The sequence below is a fragment of the Pseudorca crassidens genome, chromosome 11 (assembly GCF_039906515.1).
Source record: "Pseudorca crassidens isolate mPseCra1 chromosome 11, mPseCra1.hap1, whole genome shotgun sequence".
Classification (NCBI taxonomy): Eukaryota; Metazoa; Chordata; class Mammalia; order Artiodactyla; family Delphinidae; genus Pseudorca; species Pseudorca crassidens.
The window spans coordinates 85,869,975-85,887,640 of record NC_090306.1 but is presented as its reverse complement, the minus strand read 5'-3'; the positions used below and the strand labels follow the sequence as shown (position 1 = coordinate 85,887,640).

Genomic DNA, 17,666 nt, shown 5'->3' with positions numbered 1-17,666 from the left:
CTCATTAGCCAGTTGAGACAGAAAGCACGGATAGTTTGTTCTGATAAGAGTAGTAGAAGATCTAAGTTTCCAAACTGGATGCCACAAATGGTTACTGTCAGAATCTTTAACTAACAGCAAGCTTTCTGATCCTAAGGATATGTCCAAAAGAAGCTATGAGCACTTCTAATTTTATCTTGTCCACCTGATCAATATATGTGGGTTTGTTCTGATGCAAGTCATAGTTTCTGGTTTAGTTCTTTTTGGAACAAGTCATTGTGGTTTTCACTGTTTACAGGTTATAATGAAATGTCAGATTCATTTTGGTATGGCTGAATAAAAAGGATGGTAATGACTTTTAACGTCTTCCTTTATTGGCATATATAGCTTGAGACCACTATATTGAGATGTTCTTTGGTCACTAGTGAAGCAGAATAATATTGAAAGAGCATGACAAGGAGGAGTGAGGAAATCTGTCTATTCACTCTGTCTTTGAAATATTTATTTTTCAAGACATGGAATAAAATGAAAACCCCGTAACTAGTCACTAAGAGGCATAATAGTTTGTTAGGATCCAGAATACTTTTGTAAAATAATATGAGCTTTATTTTTTTTTAAATACACATAAAAGTAAACACACATTGTCAAATCCAGAAAATAGGCATTCCTTATAGATCTTCTTCAGTTAGGGTTGGAAGAAAGTCAGAAATAGGGTATATGATCTATAATAATTATTTGAAAGGGGCTTTAATGAACATAAATTAAATACCAATCTAGCTCTCAAGATTTTTATATTCAGTTAATGAAAAAGTATTCATGATTAATGTCCAAATGATTTTTTTTTTTGCAAGACCAGTATGGCCAAAATTTTAAGTAATTGAAAACAATTTATATAGCTATAAAAACTATATTATTCAGTCATAAAAATGTCTTAAATTGGGTCATTTCAGCAGTCATTAATAGTTTAGTTCTGAACTGGTCAAAGCTATGTTATAGTCATTAGTCTGTCATTTGTCCTTTATTCAATATTTGCTTTTTAAGGACTTAAAATTTTTAAAAATATATTTTGATGAAGAGCTTTCCCAGCTATATTACACATTTGGTTGCCTTCATAACGGAACCTGCAAAGCTTCAGGGCATAAGACAGGAGTGTAAAGGTGTGTGCTGGATGAGGATGTCCTCAGAGATGGCCAAGGAGGGTAAGGCAATTGGTCACTGCACAAAAGGGTCCTGGATTATGCTGGTTTTAGAGTGTGTATGCTTTTTATTTTCTTTCTTTCCCCTTGCTATGGCTTGTCATTTTCTGACCTTGTCAGTATTCTTGCCTTAGTAACCTTCTGTTATTTCAGTTTGATGTTGGCTGAGAAATCAGAACACCAAATGTGTTCACATTGTATCTAAAAATAAAGAAAGAAAGAAAAGAAAAGAAACCTTAAGGGCATTCCTAAGAATGACACATGTCAGCTTTAGTGTGTGGGCTTGGTCATCCGTTTTGGTGACTCAGAAACCCTTTGTTAAATAAAACATGTAAAACGCCTACCTGTCTAGCTCCTAGCACACAGTAGGTGGTTTGTAGTGGCCCTAATTATATACTATATCCTCTCCCCTCCTGCTTTGTTTTTAGTTTATTTCTTCTTTTCTTGGCTGTGTTCCACTAAGCAGAGGTTTTTGGATAAGTGATTTTCAGTTAACTGAAGTGACAACACTGGCTCCTGGTCAAAATGTACCAGCAAGCATGTGTTTATAGAGCCACTGCATATATGCAGAAATTTATTTCTTAAGATGTATAAATTAAATTTTAATAAGACATTGGAGAAGAGAGATGATAAAATACAGTAAGCTTTAATTCACTGCCTCCTACCTGGACGCAGAATCTTTCACTGCTCAAGCTGTTTGGTTAATTTCACTATGAATCACTCCCCCTCACAACGAATATTCATTCCACAATTAACTTTGAGACTAGCTGAACCGGGGACAGGGGGGAGTGCAAGGGAGTGACAAACAGTCACTTTCAATCTCCACTTGACCAAGCAGTTACACAGTCATCATGTCAAAATGATCTGCAGGTGCTTTTTTTCCCCTACCTTCTGGATTTTTAAACTTTTTTTCTAAAATAATAAAGAAGTTCCTGTATCTTTAATAATAATAATGAATTACCTATATTTCATTATCTCGGTGATTTCAGCACAATGGCCCAGATTTAAGTTACAGTATAAATAAGGGTGAGGGGAACTATAACTGAACACTTATTCCATGCCTAACACTATACATGGCACTCTACATACGTTATTTATTCCCTCCTACAAACCTCAAGTCTAACAATGTCAGCCACTGCCTTTTGTTCTGCAAATAGTAACAACAATTTACTGAGAGCCTACTATAAGCCAGAGCCTGTTTCTGTTGCCAGAGTTTGGAAACTTAGATCTTCTACTACTCTTATCAGGAAAGACAAAAGTTTCTGCCCTCTTGGGGCTACATTCCAGTGAAGAAGATAAATAACAAAATAAATTTTAAAAATAGCCTATTAGATGGCGATTAACGCCATAGAACAAAATAAAGCAGGCGAGGAGCTAGGAAATGGTCAGACGGCAGGAGTGGGTTGCAATTTTAAATTGAGTGACCAGGGAAGCCTTATACTGGAAAGGTAACAGTTGAACAAAGACCTGAAGGAGGTGCAGGAGTAAACTCTGCAGACCCCATGGGAAAGAATGTTCCAGGCAGAGAGAAGAGCAAGTCAAAAGTCCTAGGGTGAGAGCTTGCCTGGCACATTGAAGAGAAAAGGGAAGGCCAGTGAGAAGCAGGAAAGTCAAGGTGAGGAGAAAGGAGACAAAGTCAGAGACCTCGCTGGGGCCAGATGAGGGAGACCCTGGGTCTCCATGTGAAGACAGAACTTTTATTCTGAGCAAGAGGAAAGCCACTGGATACAGTGAACAGAGGCTGACTTACATGGATGAAGCTTGCTTGCTCTAGCTGCTATGATGAGCCTGGACTGAGGGAAGCAGATGTGGAAGCTGGGAGACCAGCTCGGAAAGCACTGCAGTAATCCAGGTGGGATATGCTGGGGACCTGGACCAAGGTGGGGACTGGGGATGTGTGAAAAGTGCTCAAATTCTGGATACATTTCGATGCTGAGAGAAGCAGAGGAGTTTCGGCCTAGGCGACTACAATGGGGGCTGCAGGAGGAGCTCATTCTGGAGGGAAGATGGGGAGTTGGGGGTTGTGTGTGTTCGGTGAGGATGTTTGGGGTTCAAGGGAGACAGCTGGGCTGAAATATACATTTGAAAAAAACCTGAAATCAACACAAGCTACAAGTACCACCCTGAAATACTCCTTGCTGGGTTATTGCAAGAAATGCTTTGGATACTAATTTCCCATCCTTCAGAAGCAAAAGGAAACAGGAACCAACACTACTGAGCTATGTCACGGAGTCTGAGCTGGGCCTTTAAAATATATTTTTTCTCTAAATTTCCCCAAGAGGTATACAGTGTTATCTTACTGGATAAATAAGGGAACTGAGGTTCAGAGAGGGTAAGTGCCTTGCCCAGTCTTACATTGTAGAAAATCCTGGAGGCCAGATTTGACTCAAGCCTTCTGTATCCCCAGATGAGTACACCTTATGCCAGGCACTTTGCAGCCAGGCCATAAGTGCCACATAATTGACCAGCCTCTTTAAGGCCAGGTCCCTTTAGAAACAGAAGAAAACTCACCTGTAGCACACACATTTTATCCATTTGACTACTTACCTTGCAGCTCACTTACCACGTTCAGCAGCATGATGATGCAGAAATTGATGCACACGGCAGTCCCTGTGGTTGCAACCTGAGAATTATTCCTGATTAACGCCCACTTAAAGGCAGCGAAAGTGCTGACGGTCACCACCCTGTAAATGACGATCCCAAACACGGCGGCGATCACCACGCAGATCTGGCAGGAAGACAGAGGACACCCAGTGAGCACTGTGATGGAATGTTGGAGGAAGGGGCTCCCGCCAAATGGAAAATCCTCGGATGAGGAAACGAGATAAAGCAGCAGTGGTCCTGACTCAAGACACCACAACAAAATGCACACTTTTCATGTGGTTGACGCTTTCTCTTGTCTGTTTGTACGTTCTTTGTTATCCAAATAGAAAAGCCACAGAACTTGAGAGCTGATAAACCGTTAGGCTATGGGGTAACACTTTATTAAACAGAATATCAGATTGAGCAAATGAACAAATATTTATGTTGGAAATCTTATCGTGTCACTCTTCTGTTTAAAACTATTTATTGGCTTCCTTTTAGGATAAAAGCAAAGCCCTTATGGTGGCCTGGAAGAGTCTCTCCAGCACCACTGAGTGTTCTTCCCCTTCCTCTGGAGACTCTAGACCTTTCCTTATTGTTTCCAATGGGCTAAGCAGCCTTAATCTTCAAGACCATTTCCTTTGCCCAAAATGCTGATCCACCCATTCCCCTGCCAAACACACACACACACACACACACACACACACACGCACACACACACACACACACACTCTCACGCAGTCTAGTTAATACCTAACTCATTCTTCACATCTCAGCTCAAGAACTACTTCATAATTAATGCTTTTCATGAATGCCCACTCCTCCCCCCAGGCTTTTTTTTTGTTATAGGGTACTCTTCATAATTAATGCTTTTCATGAATGCCCACTCCTCCCCCCAGGCTTTTTTTTTTGTAATAGGGTACTCTTCTTTCAGTAGACAACTTATAATTTCTAACAATTTGTTTGATTATTGCTAGTCTCTCCCACTTAGATGGTAAGCTCCATCTGGGTAAGGATGGTAACTGTCATTTCTGCAGCAACTTAGTATCATGCCAAGTGCTCAGTTATTTGTTGCTGAAGAAGCCTGTGAGAGGTGCATACTCTTATCTATCAGATATATACACAGACTGAACTGAGGCATCTTCCTCTGAACATTTCATGGTGTTTGAGAAGAATATGGCATATCTTCTCTCTCTATGAATAATGGGAATTTGAGATTCCAAAAAGTTTTGTGGCTTTCATTAGATGACTTGCTTAATATGTCTTTGAGCAGAGACCTTAGCTTACATAGTCGTCAAAAACTGGATCTTAAAGCTGGGCCTCAGGACAGCGTCTGCCAACTTAGAGATTCCTTTCTTTATAGAAGCTTTTTCTGTGTTTCTCACAGACTCTATTTCTGGCTTGCTATGAGTGACATGCTCTAAAAGCTCAGGTATGAGCCCTAGCTGAACTGGCTAAAGTAGTAGTAATAATAATAGAAAACAAAGAAACAAAAATCGCCCGTGTCTGAATCCTGGAGCTGCTGACAGGGAGACAGGTGAGAACGACACTGAATTATAGACAAGGGTGGCAATGTGGTAGAATGGAAAGTTCACTGGACTCAGAGTCAGAAGTTAGGTCTGAGTCCTGGTTCAGCTACGAGCTAGCAGTGTGACCTTGGGCACATAGCTTGTTCTTTCCGTGGCTTCTACCTCTATGATCTACCACATCTGTAGAACAAGGAGAACTTATGTCCTTAGGTCTTGTCGTGAGAAACAAACCCCAAAACAATAAATGTGGATGCACTTATAGAAGGCAAGGCCCGACACAATTGCTATCAAAGCAGCATCTGTAGAAGGGCACGGATCTGAGTCTTGATCTGAGCCGAGGGACACTGGGCTCAGTTCCTTTCTGGCTACGGGGGGTAGACTGTCTGAATTTTCTATTGTCTTGTCCTTCCCAGTCTAACCAACTAGGATATATACTTACAAACACTTGCTATTTGAAAAGAGGAAAGGAGGATCTTAACCATCCTTTCCTGTCTAAAATGACATTTCTGACATATTTGCATATGTTTTGTTCAGTAATTGACAGGGTCAAAGTTGATCATAAAACGACTTCTTTTTAGGAAAAGCTAACGATCCAGCTTCAAATTAGTGTTTTGCAAACTTGTATAATCATTAGTGAAATAAATGTTTGGGAGTTATAGCTGGCTACATAGTCTATTAAAAAATAGACTGTAATAAAGCAAAAAAAATCAGAGTTCCTTGCATATTGTAAAGATGAACATTGTTTCAATTACCATATTCGGTTTTACACATCTATTTGCGTAGTATATACTAGGTTATGACAACGTTTGTATTTATTACTGTACGGGCATTGTAAAAAAATGTTTGAAAAACACTGCTGTAGGTATTAATACTATCTATCTCATAGTTTTAGTTCCTTTCATTATGACATAGAGAGACAAATGCAAACAACAGCAGATTAGAGGATCTGAGCTCTTGTCTATTTCTTGGCTAATGTGGGCAAGCTCTTTACCCTTCTGGAGTCTCAGTTGTCCCACCTGTAAAATGCAGCCAGCAATGCCATCCCTGACCACCATGTAGAATGGTTGTGAGGACTAAATAACAGAACGTGCAAAAATATATCCAAACACTTGATATGATTATTGTTGTTACCATGCTACAGGTTTGTACTTTATGAAAGAAAGAGTTTTGTAAAAAAGTTTCAGACCATAAAGAATATTCCAGATGCAGAAACAATAAGTCGGCTGCATTTATCTGCAAATGCTTGATACGGTTCTGGTTTTCCGGAAATGGGATTCATCCGCTCTTTCTTGGAATACTTGGCTTCAAACTGGGGCCGTATTTCTTCCTAAAGAACAAGCAGACACATTTTTATGTACTGAAGAACTGTTCAGACAATAAGAAAAAAATCATTTTACCCCACAGGAAAACTGAGTCAACAAATGCCACGGTCAATGACATGGGCTTGGAAACCGGCCACTTAAAGAAAATCTGCAGAATGGTGATCTAGACTTTTTATCATCAAGGCTATGTAATTTAGACTAATAGTTAAGTGTCTCTATTATCTTTTTAAACTATACTTGAAGAAAGAAACTGAGAATGAGAAAAGGGACAAACTTGTCCTGTCCCTAGTGGTTTGAAACAACTAATAAGCTTTTACTTTTATTACCGGGGAGTGATGTGGACACCAGGACAAAGAAAGCTTCTGAACAGCAAAATGTTCAGAATTCGCTTTGTGAGTTATAATATAATTCTTAGTTTTCTACAATTTTTAAATTTTTTGATTTAGGCAGTTAAAAACATGGTGCATCTATTTTTTAATAAGCTCTTATAGATGTCATTCACCCTTAACCATAGGTTTGAAACGTATTCTTTTTGTTGTTGTTGTTGTTGAGGATTTTTGCCTCTATATTCATCAGTGATACTGGTCTGTAATTTTCTTTCTTTGTAGTACCTTTGGTTTTGGTATCAGGGTGATGGTGGCCTCATAGAATGAGTTTGGGAGTGTTCCTTCCTCAATTTTTTGGAAGAGTTGAAGAAGGATGGGTGTTAGCTCTTCTCTAAATGAATTCACCTGTGAAGCCATCTGGTCCTGGACTTTTGTTTGTTGGAAGATTTTTAATCAGTTTCAATTTCATTACTTGTGATTGGTCTGTTCATATTTTCTATTTCTTCCTGGTTCAGTCTTGGAAGCTTATACCTTTCTAAGAATTTGTCTATTTCTTCCAGGTTGTCCACTTTATTGACATAGAGTTGCCTGTAGTAGTCTCTTAGGATGCTTTGTATTTCTGTGGTGTCTGTTGTAACTTCTCCTTTTTCATTTCTAATTTTATTGATTTGAGTCCTCTCCCTCTTTTTCTTGATGAGTCTAGCTAATGGTTTATCAATTTTGTTTATCTTCTCAAAGAACCAGCTTTTAGTTTTATTGATCCTTGCTATTGTTTTCTTCGTTTCTATTTCATTTATTTCTGCTCTGGTCTTCATGATTTCTTTCCTTCTGCTAACTTTGGGTTTTGTTTGTTCTTCTTTCTCTAGTTCCTTTAGGTGTAAGGTTAGATTGTTTGAGATTTTTCTTGTTTCTTGAGGTAGGCTTGTATTGCTATAAACTTCCCTCTTAGAACTGCTTTTGCTACATCCCATAGGTTTTGGATCATTGTGTTTTTGTTGTAATTTGTCTCTAGGTATTTTTTGATTTCATCTTTGATTCTTTAGTGATCTCTTGGTTATTTAGCAATGTATTGTTTAGCCTCCATGTGTTTGTGTTTTTTATGTTTTTTTTTTTTCCCCTGTAGCTGATTTCAATTCTCATAGCATTGTGGTCAAAAAAGATGCTTGATATGATTTCAATTTTCTTAAATTTACTGAGGCTTCATTTGTGACCCAAGATGTGATCTATCCTGGAGAATGCTCTGTGTGCCCTTGAGAAGAAAGTGTAATCTGCTGTTTTTGGATGGAATGTCCTATAAATATCAATTAAATCTACCTGGTCTATTGTGTCATTTAAAGCTTGTGTTTCCTTATTTTCTGTTTGGATGATCTGTCCACTGGTGTAAGGGAGGTGTTAAAGTCCCCCTATTATTGTGTTACTGTCAATTTCCTCTTTTAGAGCTGTTAGCAGTTGCCTTATGTATTGAGGTGCTCCTATGTTGTGTGCATATACATTTATAATTGTTATATCTTCTTCTTGGATTGATCCCTTGATCATCATGTAGTGTTCTTCTTTGTCTTTTGTAATAGTCTTTATTTTAAAGTCTATTTTGTCTGATATGAGAATTGCTACTCCAGCTTTCTTTTGATTTTTGTTTGCATGGAATATCTTTTTCCATCACCTCCCTTTCAGTCTGTATGTGTCCCTAGGTCTGAAGAGTGGGTCTCTTGTAGACAGCATATATATGGGCCCTGTTTTTGTATCCATTCAGCAAGCCTGTGTCTTTGGTGGGAGCACTTAATCCATTCACGTTTAAGGTAATTATCTATATGTCTGTCCCTATTACCATTTTTTTAATTGTTATGGGTTTGTTTTTGTAGGTCCTTTTCTTCTCTTGTGTTTCCCACTTAGAGAAGTTCCTTTAGCATTTGTTGTAGAGCTGGTTTGGTGGTGCTGAATCTCATAGCTTTTGCTTGTCTGTAAAGCTTTTGATTTCTCTGTTGAATCTGAATGAGATCCTTGCTGGGTAGAGTAATCTTGGTTGTAGGTTCTTCCCTTTCATCACTTTAAATATATCATGCCACTCCCTTCTGGCTTGTAGAGTTTCTGCTGAGAAATCAGCTGTTAACCTTATGGGAGTTCCCTTGTATGTTATTTGTCGTTTTTCCCTTGTTGCTTTCAATAATTTTTCTTTGTCTTTAATTTTTGTCAATTTGATTACTATGTGTCTCTGCATGTTTCTCTTTGGGTTTATCCTGCCTGGGACTCTGTGCACTTCCCGGACTTGGGTGGCTATTTCCTTTCCCATGTTAGGGAAGTTTTCGACTATAATCTTTTCAAACATTTTCTTGGGTCCTTTCTCTCTCTCTTCTCCTTCTGGGACCCCTATAATGCCAATGTTGTTGCATTTAATGTTGTCCCAGAGGTCTCTTAGGCTGTCTTCATTTCTTTTCATTCTTTTTTCCTTATTCTGTTCTGTGGCAGTGAATTCCACCATTCTGTCTTCCAGGTCACTCTTCTGTTCTTCTGCCTCAGTTATTCTGCTATTGATTCCTTCTCGTGTATTTTTCATTTCAGTTATTGTATTGTTCATCTCTGTTTCTTCTTTAATTCTTCTAGGTCTTTGTTAAACATTTCTTGCATCTTCTCAATCTTTGCTTCCCTTCTTTTTCTGAGGTCCTGGATCATCTTCACTGTCATTAACTGAATTCTTTTTCTGGAAGGTTTCCTATCTCCACTTCATTTAGTTGTTTTTCTGGGTTTTATCTTGTTCCTTCATCTGATACATAGCCCTCTGCCTTTTCATCTTGTCTACCTTTCTGTAAATGTGGTTTTTGTTCCACAGGCTGAAGGACTGTAGTTCTTCTTGCTTCTGCTGTCTGCCCTCTGGTGGATGAGGGTATCTAAGAGGCTTGTGCAAGTTTTTTCATGGGAGGGACTTGAAATGTATTCTTAATTAGTATTGAAAACAAGGTAAATACCTTTCAAATCCAGATAAAATCAAGGTTCCTCTAATTCTAAATCAAGCTGAGATTTCATTTCATTGAGTTGAGTCCCATCCAGTGTGAAAAGTTTCTGACTAAAAAGCAATTATGGGATTAGGAAAAGATAATCAGCACAACGGTATTTTGAAGTCATTCTGATTAATTAAGAACTTGTTCTACATGAGTGTCTTGGAAGAGGAGGGAAAATAAGCACAAACTCTGGTACAGTGGAGACTGAGTTAGTCCAGGCAGAAACACTCAAGACTTAGATGAAGGTACTGACAGAAAGCAAAGAAGGAGCTGACAGAAGAGAGATTATGGAGGATGGGCACAGTCTGGTAGTGGCCTCCCTGTGTAGGAGGAAGGGCAGCCCGTCTCCTGCTGCAGGATAAGCCCAATGCTGACTTTACACAGTGGCAGGTAATGGGGAAGGTCAGGGGGAGATACAGTTGTAAACAGCCTCTGCCTCCTTTATTTTAGGTAGTTACACTTCAGGATATAAACAGATCTAGAATATTCTGCTTCTTTGGGAAACTCAATTCATTAGGCTATAAGTGTCATCAAGGGTCACTGAGTTAATCATCCAGAAAATGAGGCCAGTCATGGAGCCAGACCTGTCATCCTGGGTATTACAGGCTGAATTGTGTCCCCACCCCACCCCCCGATTCATAAGTTGAAGTCCTAACCCTCAGTATCTCAAAATGTGTCTATATTTGGAGACAGGGTCTCTACAGATGTAATTAAGTTAAAATGAGGTCATTAGAGTGGACCTTAATCCAACATGACTAGTTTCCTTATAGGAAGAGGAAATTTAGGCAGAGACATGCACAGAGAGAAGACAATGTGAAGATACAGGGAGCAAGGAGAGAGACTGGGAACAGACCCTTCCCTCATGGCCCTCAGAAGAAACCAGCCCTGCCAATACCTTGATCTCAGACTAGCCTCCAAACTGTGAGACAGTCAACTTCTTTTGCTTAAGCCACCCAGTCAGTGGCGCTTTGTTACGGCGGCCCTAGCAAAGTAACATCCTGGGTTACCCCTGAAGAAGGCATGCAGCATGTCTGGGCTCTTCTGTACAGCAAGCTGAGAACCACAGGCTAGAAGTAAGAGGCATTTCTACAATGAATCCCAAACAGAAATAGAATTGCACGTGGCCCCTGACGTGAGTTCCTGTACACAGGTGTGCTGAGTGAAGGCAGGGTTCAGCACTCCACGCTTTTTAACAGGGCTGGGAGTTCAGAAGGTCTAGACTTCTGAAGGGACATGTTTACCCTAAGGGTACTCACAGTGTGGGCCTACCACAAGGGCCAACAGTGACTTTAGACTGGTTTAGTCAAAATTATTTAATGCCCTACTTTATAGCTGAAAGGGGAAAATTTAGAAACATTCTTCTTTATAAATGAAAACGAAGATGAAGTAATTTGTCTTAGATGACACAGCTGCTTAGTGGTGACTCGGCTTCCCAGGAAAGAGCATTTTCCATCCCACTCGAAAGCCACTCCCATAAACACGTGTAACAAAAACCAGAACAGCTCCACCCAGGAGGAAGTCTTGAATGCAGCCTGGCTGTGGCTGGTAGCCCCCAGAAGTCACCTGGGCAGTCTCTTCCAACTCAGAAAACCATTTTCTAGAGAATGCATGCTTATAAAAGCATGAGAGAGGCCTCATCACAAGAACAGGGATTGCTGAGAATCCCAGTATCATTTCTAGATTTAAAAACTACCCAAATGTGTTCATGGGTGTGAGGAGAAAAGGCAGCCATCCACGAGGCATGATTTGAAGGAAAAAACACTCCCCTCAAAATTATCTCCCCCACCAAGCCTATCCCAGGGCTAAAATTCTCAGTTATGTTTACAGAAGATTCCTTTTAATTTATAAAAATATATATCTGTGTCTCTTGGAAGGAAAACACCCATTGATACCCATTATCATATCATATATGACTAGTGTATTTGATTTACTGGCCCCGCAAGGCTCTGAGGAAATGGTACTCAGGAGAGGTAGGAGATAATAGATGAGAGGAAGGGAAGAGGAGTTCAGGCCGGGCACATGGTGACCAAACCCACCCATGGGTCCTCGAGACTTCTGACAGGAATGGGGCAAGGAGAGAGAGGATAAAGACCAGACACGGGTTAGGAAAGGGCATGGTGTATTGGCCTAGAAGGGGATAAAGGGAGAGTGACATGCTGAGAAAGTGAAGTCTGTGGGACTGAGTTTACCTCTCCTGGACGGTTTTATCTAGAGCTGGTCCTGCTTTTAGCCACATCCACCAAAGAGGCTGTTTGAGGAGTGGTTTCCCCTCAGTATTTATCACTTAGGGGAACACTACTGAGCCTGTGCACATCTGGTCACTGTCCAGGGTCCTGTAGAGTTCACAGAACCATTTCCTTGGAGTACTTAGGAGGTCTGCTTCCATGTGCCTACAATTGTGAAGCTAATATTCTCCTTCTGATAAAGTAAAGAGAATGGATAATATTTAAGGAAACTAAACAAATCTTACTACCAATTCTTCTGATGCCTCTACCTACAAGTGAAATGCTTTACTTAGTCATGGAATTTTACTCCACTAAGAAATCAAAACGTTGTGTGCTTTTTTTTTTAATTCCTCTTGAAATTTCCTATAAAGACAGGTATAAAAAATGTTTTATGAATCAACCTGACTTCCATCACAGGCCAGAGAGCGATGACTCAAGAGGGACTGTGTATTTCTTGGTTATCGGCTTTTTTTAAAAAAGAAAATTGAGGTAAATGATACAAACCTCCTCTTCTTCCCAGTCTATCAAATCCCAGTCATAAGCAATTACTGCTCTCCGTCTTTTCCAAAACTCCAGGAAAACTGTCGCTGGAACAAGCAGAGAAAGGCAGACATTTTCAAATAAAACAATGCCTTTAACTGTGCCAATGGATAATGAAGCCATTGTAAAGAATGACAGTTTGTGTAAGCATTCTTGAATATCAGAATTTCTAGATAAACTTTATTTAACAAGGATCATTTTCTGAGAATTACTAAGTCTGTGTCAAACACAATGAAAACTTAGAGATTTAAATTAAGCTGATTTGCAAGTCAAAGCAGAGCAGACTTACTAGAATGACGAAGCTCCTGAGATGTAAGAATACAGAAAACTAGGTTACCAACATCATTTGAAAAGTGAGGGGCAGAAAAGGAAAAGCAAAGCCTAGCAGTTCACATGTATTTGATTGCCAGTGATCCCTTGTCCCCCAAATTCCCCTCAGGATAAATATCTGTGTAGACTGTATCTTCCTATTTTACTGAAGGAAGCTGTTTTGTTGGAGGAAGCTGTCCTGTTGCTTCTCTTTTCTCCAAACCATCTCTTTATTGTCACATTGAAGGCAAAAGTGTGTAAATTCTGTTAAGAACCTTTCCCAACCTGCTGGACTCCCTACCCAGGTAAAGCTGGGAGTGATATCCTCATTTAGCCAAAGTAACTTTCTACTCAGTTTAATTTAAAAATATCAACACAAGTGAATTGTTGAGCATTATAAAATGATAGAGAGATCAAAAAATAATCTAGACACATTCCTGCTGCCTTGGAAGTCACAAGCCCAATGAGGGAACACATACACTCAGCTACTCACTCAGAGGATGACTGCAACTAAGGATATCACAGAGATACCCTAGGAGAGGTAATTGTTAACCATCTCTATTGGGCCTTGCTGTGTAGTCAGACTTCAAAGGAGAAAAATATGTCATATATTTGGAATCAGTTTCATGGGGTAAGGTAAACATCCAAATGTCCATTCCAAAGAGAAACAACTACTTCCTTCTTTTCTACTCCCCCTTGCTCTCACACTACCTCCTTATTAGTGGTATTCGGACACAGAAGACATGTTTAAAAATAAGTAACTGGAAAGACAGTATAGGGTAATAGTTAAGAGCTCTCTGGCTTGTGACCTAGACATTCCTAGATTTGAAATCCAGTTCAGATACAAGCTGTGCTATCACTGACAAACGAATTCACTTTTCTAATTCTCAATTTCCTGCTAAGCAAATGAGGGATGGCAATATAATCCCTATTCGCAATGGCAAAATTCAAAATGCTCTAAAAATTGTATGTTTCTTCTCCTAAGTTTGGCACAAATTCATCTTGTGGCAAGCTGTGACTTCGACTGAGGTGAGGCTACTCAAAGTCTTCATTTATCCCTCTTAGTGAGAGTACACATACGTTGAAAGCAGCCATATTAATGTATTTGAATATGGGGTACTTCCCAGACCTCATGGGGTATTATAGAATATATGATATATGTACCACAGTGCCTCTCTAAAATCTGAAAAATTCAGAGTATAGTCGTTAAGAAAGTCACGCCTAAAATAATCAAGTGCTTAATTCTAGAAGTGGGAAATGGAAACAAACATATGTCTTTGGAGGTTAATAAAAGTGCCAAACTATTTACAACAGCCAAGATATGGAAGCAATCTAAATGTCCATTGACAGAGGAGTAAAGATATACATATATATATATATATATATATATATATATATATATATATATATATACACACACACACAATGGAATATTGTATATACATTACAATATATATACATTGTATATATATATACAATGGAATATTAGCCATATAAAAGAATGAAATAATGCCATCTGCAGCAACATGAATGGACCTAGAGGTTGTCATACTGAGTGAAGTAAGTCAGACAGAGAAAAGACAAATATCATGATATCACTTATATATGGAATCTAAAAAAAAATGTACAAATGAACTTATTTACAAAACCAAAACAGAGTCACAGCTGTAGAAAACAAACTTATGGTTACCAGGGGGAAAGGGGGGAGGGATAAATTGGGAGATTGGGATTGACATATACACACTACTATATATAAAACAGATAAGTAATAAGGACCTACTGTATAGCACAGGGAAATTTACTCAATACTATGTAATGACCTATATGGGAAAAGAATCTAAAAAAGAATAGATATATGTATATGTATAACTGATTCACTTTGCTGTACACCTGAAACTAACACAACATTGTAAATCAACTATACTCCAATTAAAAATGAAGAAAGAAAAGTGCCAAAAACTGAGCAGCTATTTTCCACTGGAATCCTTGCCAGGAGTCTTATTGTGTCAGGGGTTCCCAAGACCACCTCCAGTCTTGATGATTCACTAGGAGGACTCATAGGACTCAGCATATAGTGGTACATATGGCTAAGGTTTACTACAGTGAAAGGATATAAAGCAAAATCAGCAGAGGGAAAAGGCACATGGGGTGAAGTCTGGTGGAAACCAGGTGCAAGCTTCCAAGAGTCCTCTCCCAGTGGAGTCACACAGCATGTACTTAATTCCCCAGTAATGAGTTGTGACAACACGTGAAATGTCGTCTAACAGGGAAGTTCATTAGAAACTCAGTGCCCAGGGTTTTTATCAGGGGCTGGTCACACAGACATCCTTTGCCTAGCACATTCCAAAATTCCCAAGCCTCACAAAAAATCAGGTAGGTATTCAGCACAAACCATAATGTTTGAGCAAACCGTTTCAAATGTAAAACAAGTTACTCTTAGTAGTTAGGGTGGTAGAAACTCTCCTGAAATTTAAGTTCCCAGATGCCAGCCACGGGCCAGCCCTGTAAAGCAGGACTCTCTAAGGCAGGCCTGCTGTGTTAACTTCTTTCTGCACATTTGCCCTCTGCCTCACCAAATTATCTTTTCCTTGCATGGGGTCCCTGAAACATCTCCTTGACTAGGTCCTCTGGCCCTTCAAACAAATGCCACTTTATTGATTTTCTCTCTTTGGTCTCCAGAGTCCCTCCTAGCCTTGAAGAGACAAGGCAGCCAAACCTTGAATGTGTGGCTTTTCTCCGTAAGAAGAAAAGCTTTGGACCCCTTGGCCTCAGAAAGGCTTGCTCGGGGGTCATGCTGGGATGGCCTAAGGCCACAGGATACACATCCAGTCTGTCTTATAGGCTGTTGCTGCTCCCAACAAGCCCCATTGACCCATCTGTGGTTCTCGTCTGTAGGAACTGATTTCCAAGACAAGCCAGTGGCTGTAAGAATTATTCCACCAGCTTCCTTCTCCCCAGCATGTGCTGAACCCTGCCTCAAGGAGAAAGAAACTCGAAGCAGTAATTCCCTTCTTCAGCCAATAATCCTCTCCTCTCTTCCATTCTAGAACTTGGGAAGATGAGAAGAAGAAATGAATTGTTTGTGCAGCTGCCATTTTCTTATGTCTTTGTGTGAAAATCCCCATTCATCTGAGGAGGAATATGCTTCTATCTCTATGTATGAACTAGGATGTAATCAAACCAATATAGGTGATCTCTTCTCAAGGCAAAGCTCCAACCCCCCACCCTCATAACTCCATGATTTAAGTCCTTTGTCTAAATACACAGCTCTGGGAGCCCATGTGCTTTGGGTGTGGTAAGTTATATGCTGCCTTATGTCATGAGCTCACACTTTCCTCTTTGTCTCCTTTGAAGCTGGCTTATGCTATACGTATATGTATCCATCTATATATATATCTTTATATTATATCTTTCTTTTATACTGCCCAGTACTATGATTAAGTTTGATTAAAAGTATATTTCTTTTGGAACTTCCCTGGCGGTCCAGTGGTTAAGACTTTGCCTTTCCAATGCAGGGGGTGTGGATTCGATCCCTGGTTGGGGAGCTGAGATCCCACATGCCTCAGGGCCAAAAAACCAAAACATAAAACAGAAGCAACGTTGTGACAAATTCAATAAAGACTTTAAAACTGGTCCACATGAAAATATCTTTAAACAAAATTTTTAAAAAGTATATTTATTTTATATATTGATTCTCAAAAGACTGAACATTCTGACGTGTTTTGTCAACATTTTCTAATATATGCAATTATTTCCACAAGAATTTGGCCCCCAAATTTCCTTTTTCTCAGCTACTTACTGCTAGCATTTTGAACTTCTTAGATTCCAATCTATCTTTCCATGCTGCTAATGATTTTTCTAAACCCCAATCTAACCAGGTCTCCGAGCGGGGGTTCGTCAATAAAGTCACATCACCCATAAAATAAAGCCCTGTTACCAGCCCAGGATACAAGGATCCTAAGGACCCTGCTTGTGCCCAACTCTCCACCCTGTACTTCTACCTGATCTACCCACAAACAAGTTCACCTGAGATGTTAATGCCAATCTCAAACAACAATCCTCTCACAACAGTAGTTGACACATTAGGAAATTCTGAGACTTCTGTCAGTGCAGACAGGGTCAGGATTAGTGTTCAGGTAGGCTAGTGTTCAAATAGCAAGACACTCTTGGCTCCGAATCACACACAATTGAGAAGTTTGCCACATGCAGCCCATAAGGGACACAAAAGGAAGATATGACATAGAGTGTTCGGCAGGCCACACTCTATTATCATTTTCTTAAATAAAATAATTATGGTTTGTGGCTGACTCCTATGCATTTACTGAAACCATTTATCATCTTTCTAAGCATAGTGCGATTATATCTCCCAGGTTTACTGCAGTTATATGTGGCCATGAGCCAAATTTTGGCCAATGAAAAGTAAGTAGAAGTGATGTGCGTCACTTTTGGGCTCAGGAATTAAGAAGTAGGTGTATCCTCCCTATGCTTCTTATCTCCTTTTGCTTGATGAATGGAGAGAACTCTGAGGATCTAGAAGAGGATGGACCATGAGATGGAAGGAATTTGAGTACTTGGATGACCAGGTAGAAGGTTATCTGACAACCAGGAACACCTGATTGGGTTTTAAGTTTGTGGGTTCTACTGAGCATCAAGGTTTTGCAGTT

The 17,666-nt window shown here is 39.6% G+C and overlaps 1 protein-coding gene across 5 annotated transcripts in view; it reads right to left on the bottom strand.

Annotated features, from left to right (window-relative positions):
- ANO4 (anoctamin 4) overlaps window positions 1-17,666 on the bottom strand; it is a 450,544-nt gene that overhangs the window by 65,839 nt on the left and 367,039 nt on the right. For all 5 annotated transcript variants that reach the window (XM_067697681.1, XM_067697682.1, XM_067697683.1 and 2 more), the window contains 3 exons: window positions 12,658-12,740; window positions 6,474-6,614; window positions 3,739-3,903 (listed from right to left, as the gene is read on the bottom strand). In XM_067697681.1, coding sequence (XP_067553782.1) covers window positions 3,739-3,903; window positions 6,474-6,614; window positions 12,658-12,740 — 389 coding nt within the window. The remainder of the gene's footprint in view (window positions 1-3,738; window positions 3,904-6,473; window positions 6,615-12,657; window positions 12,741-17,666) is intronic.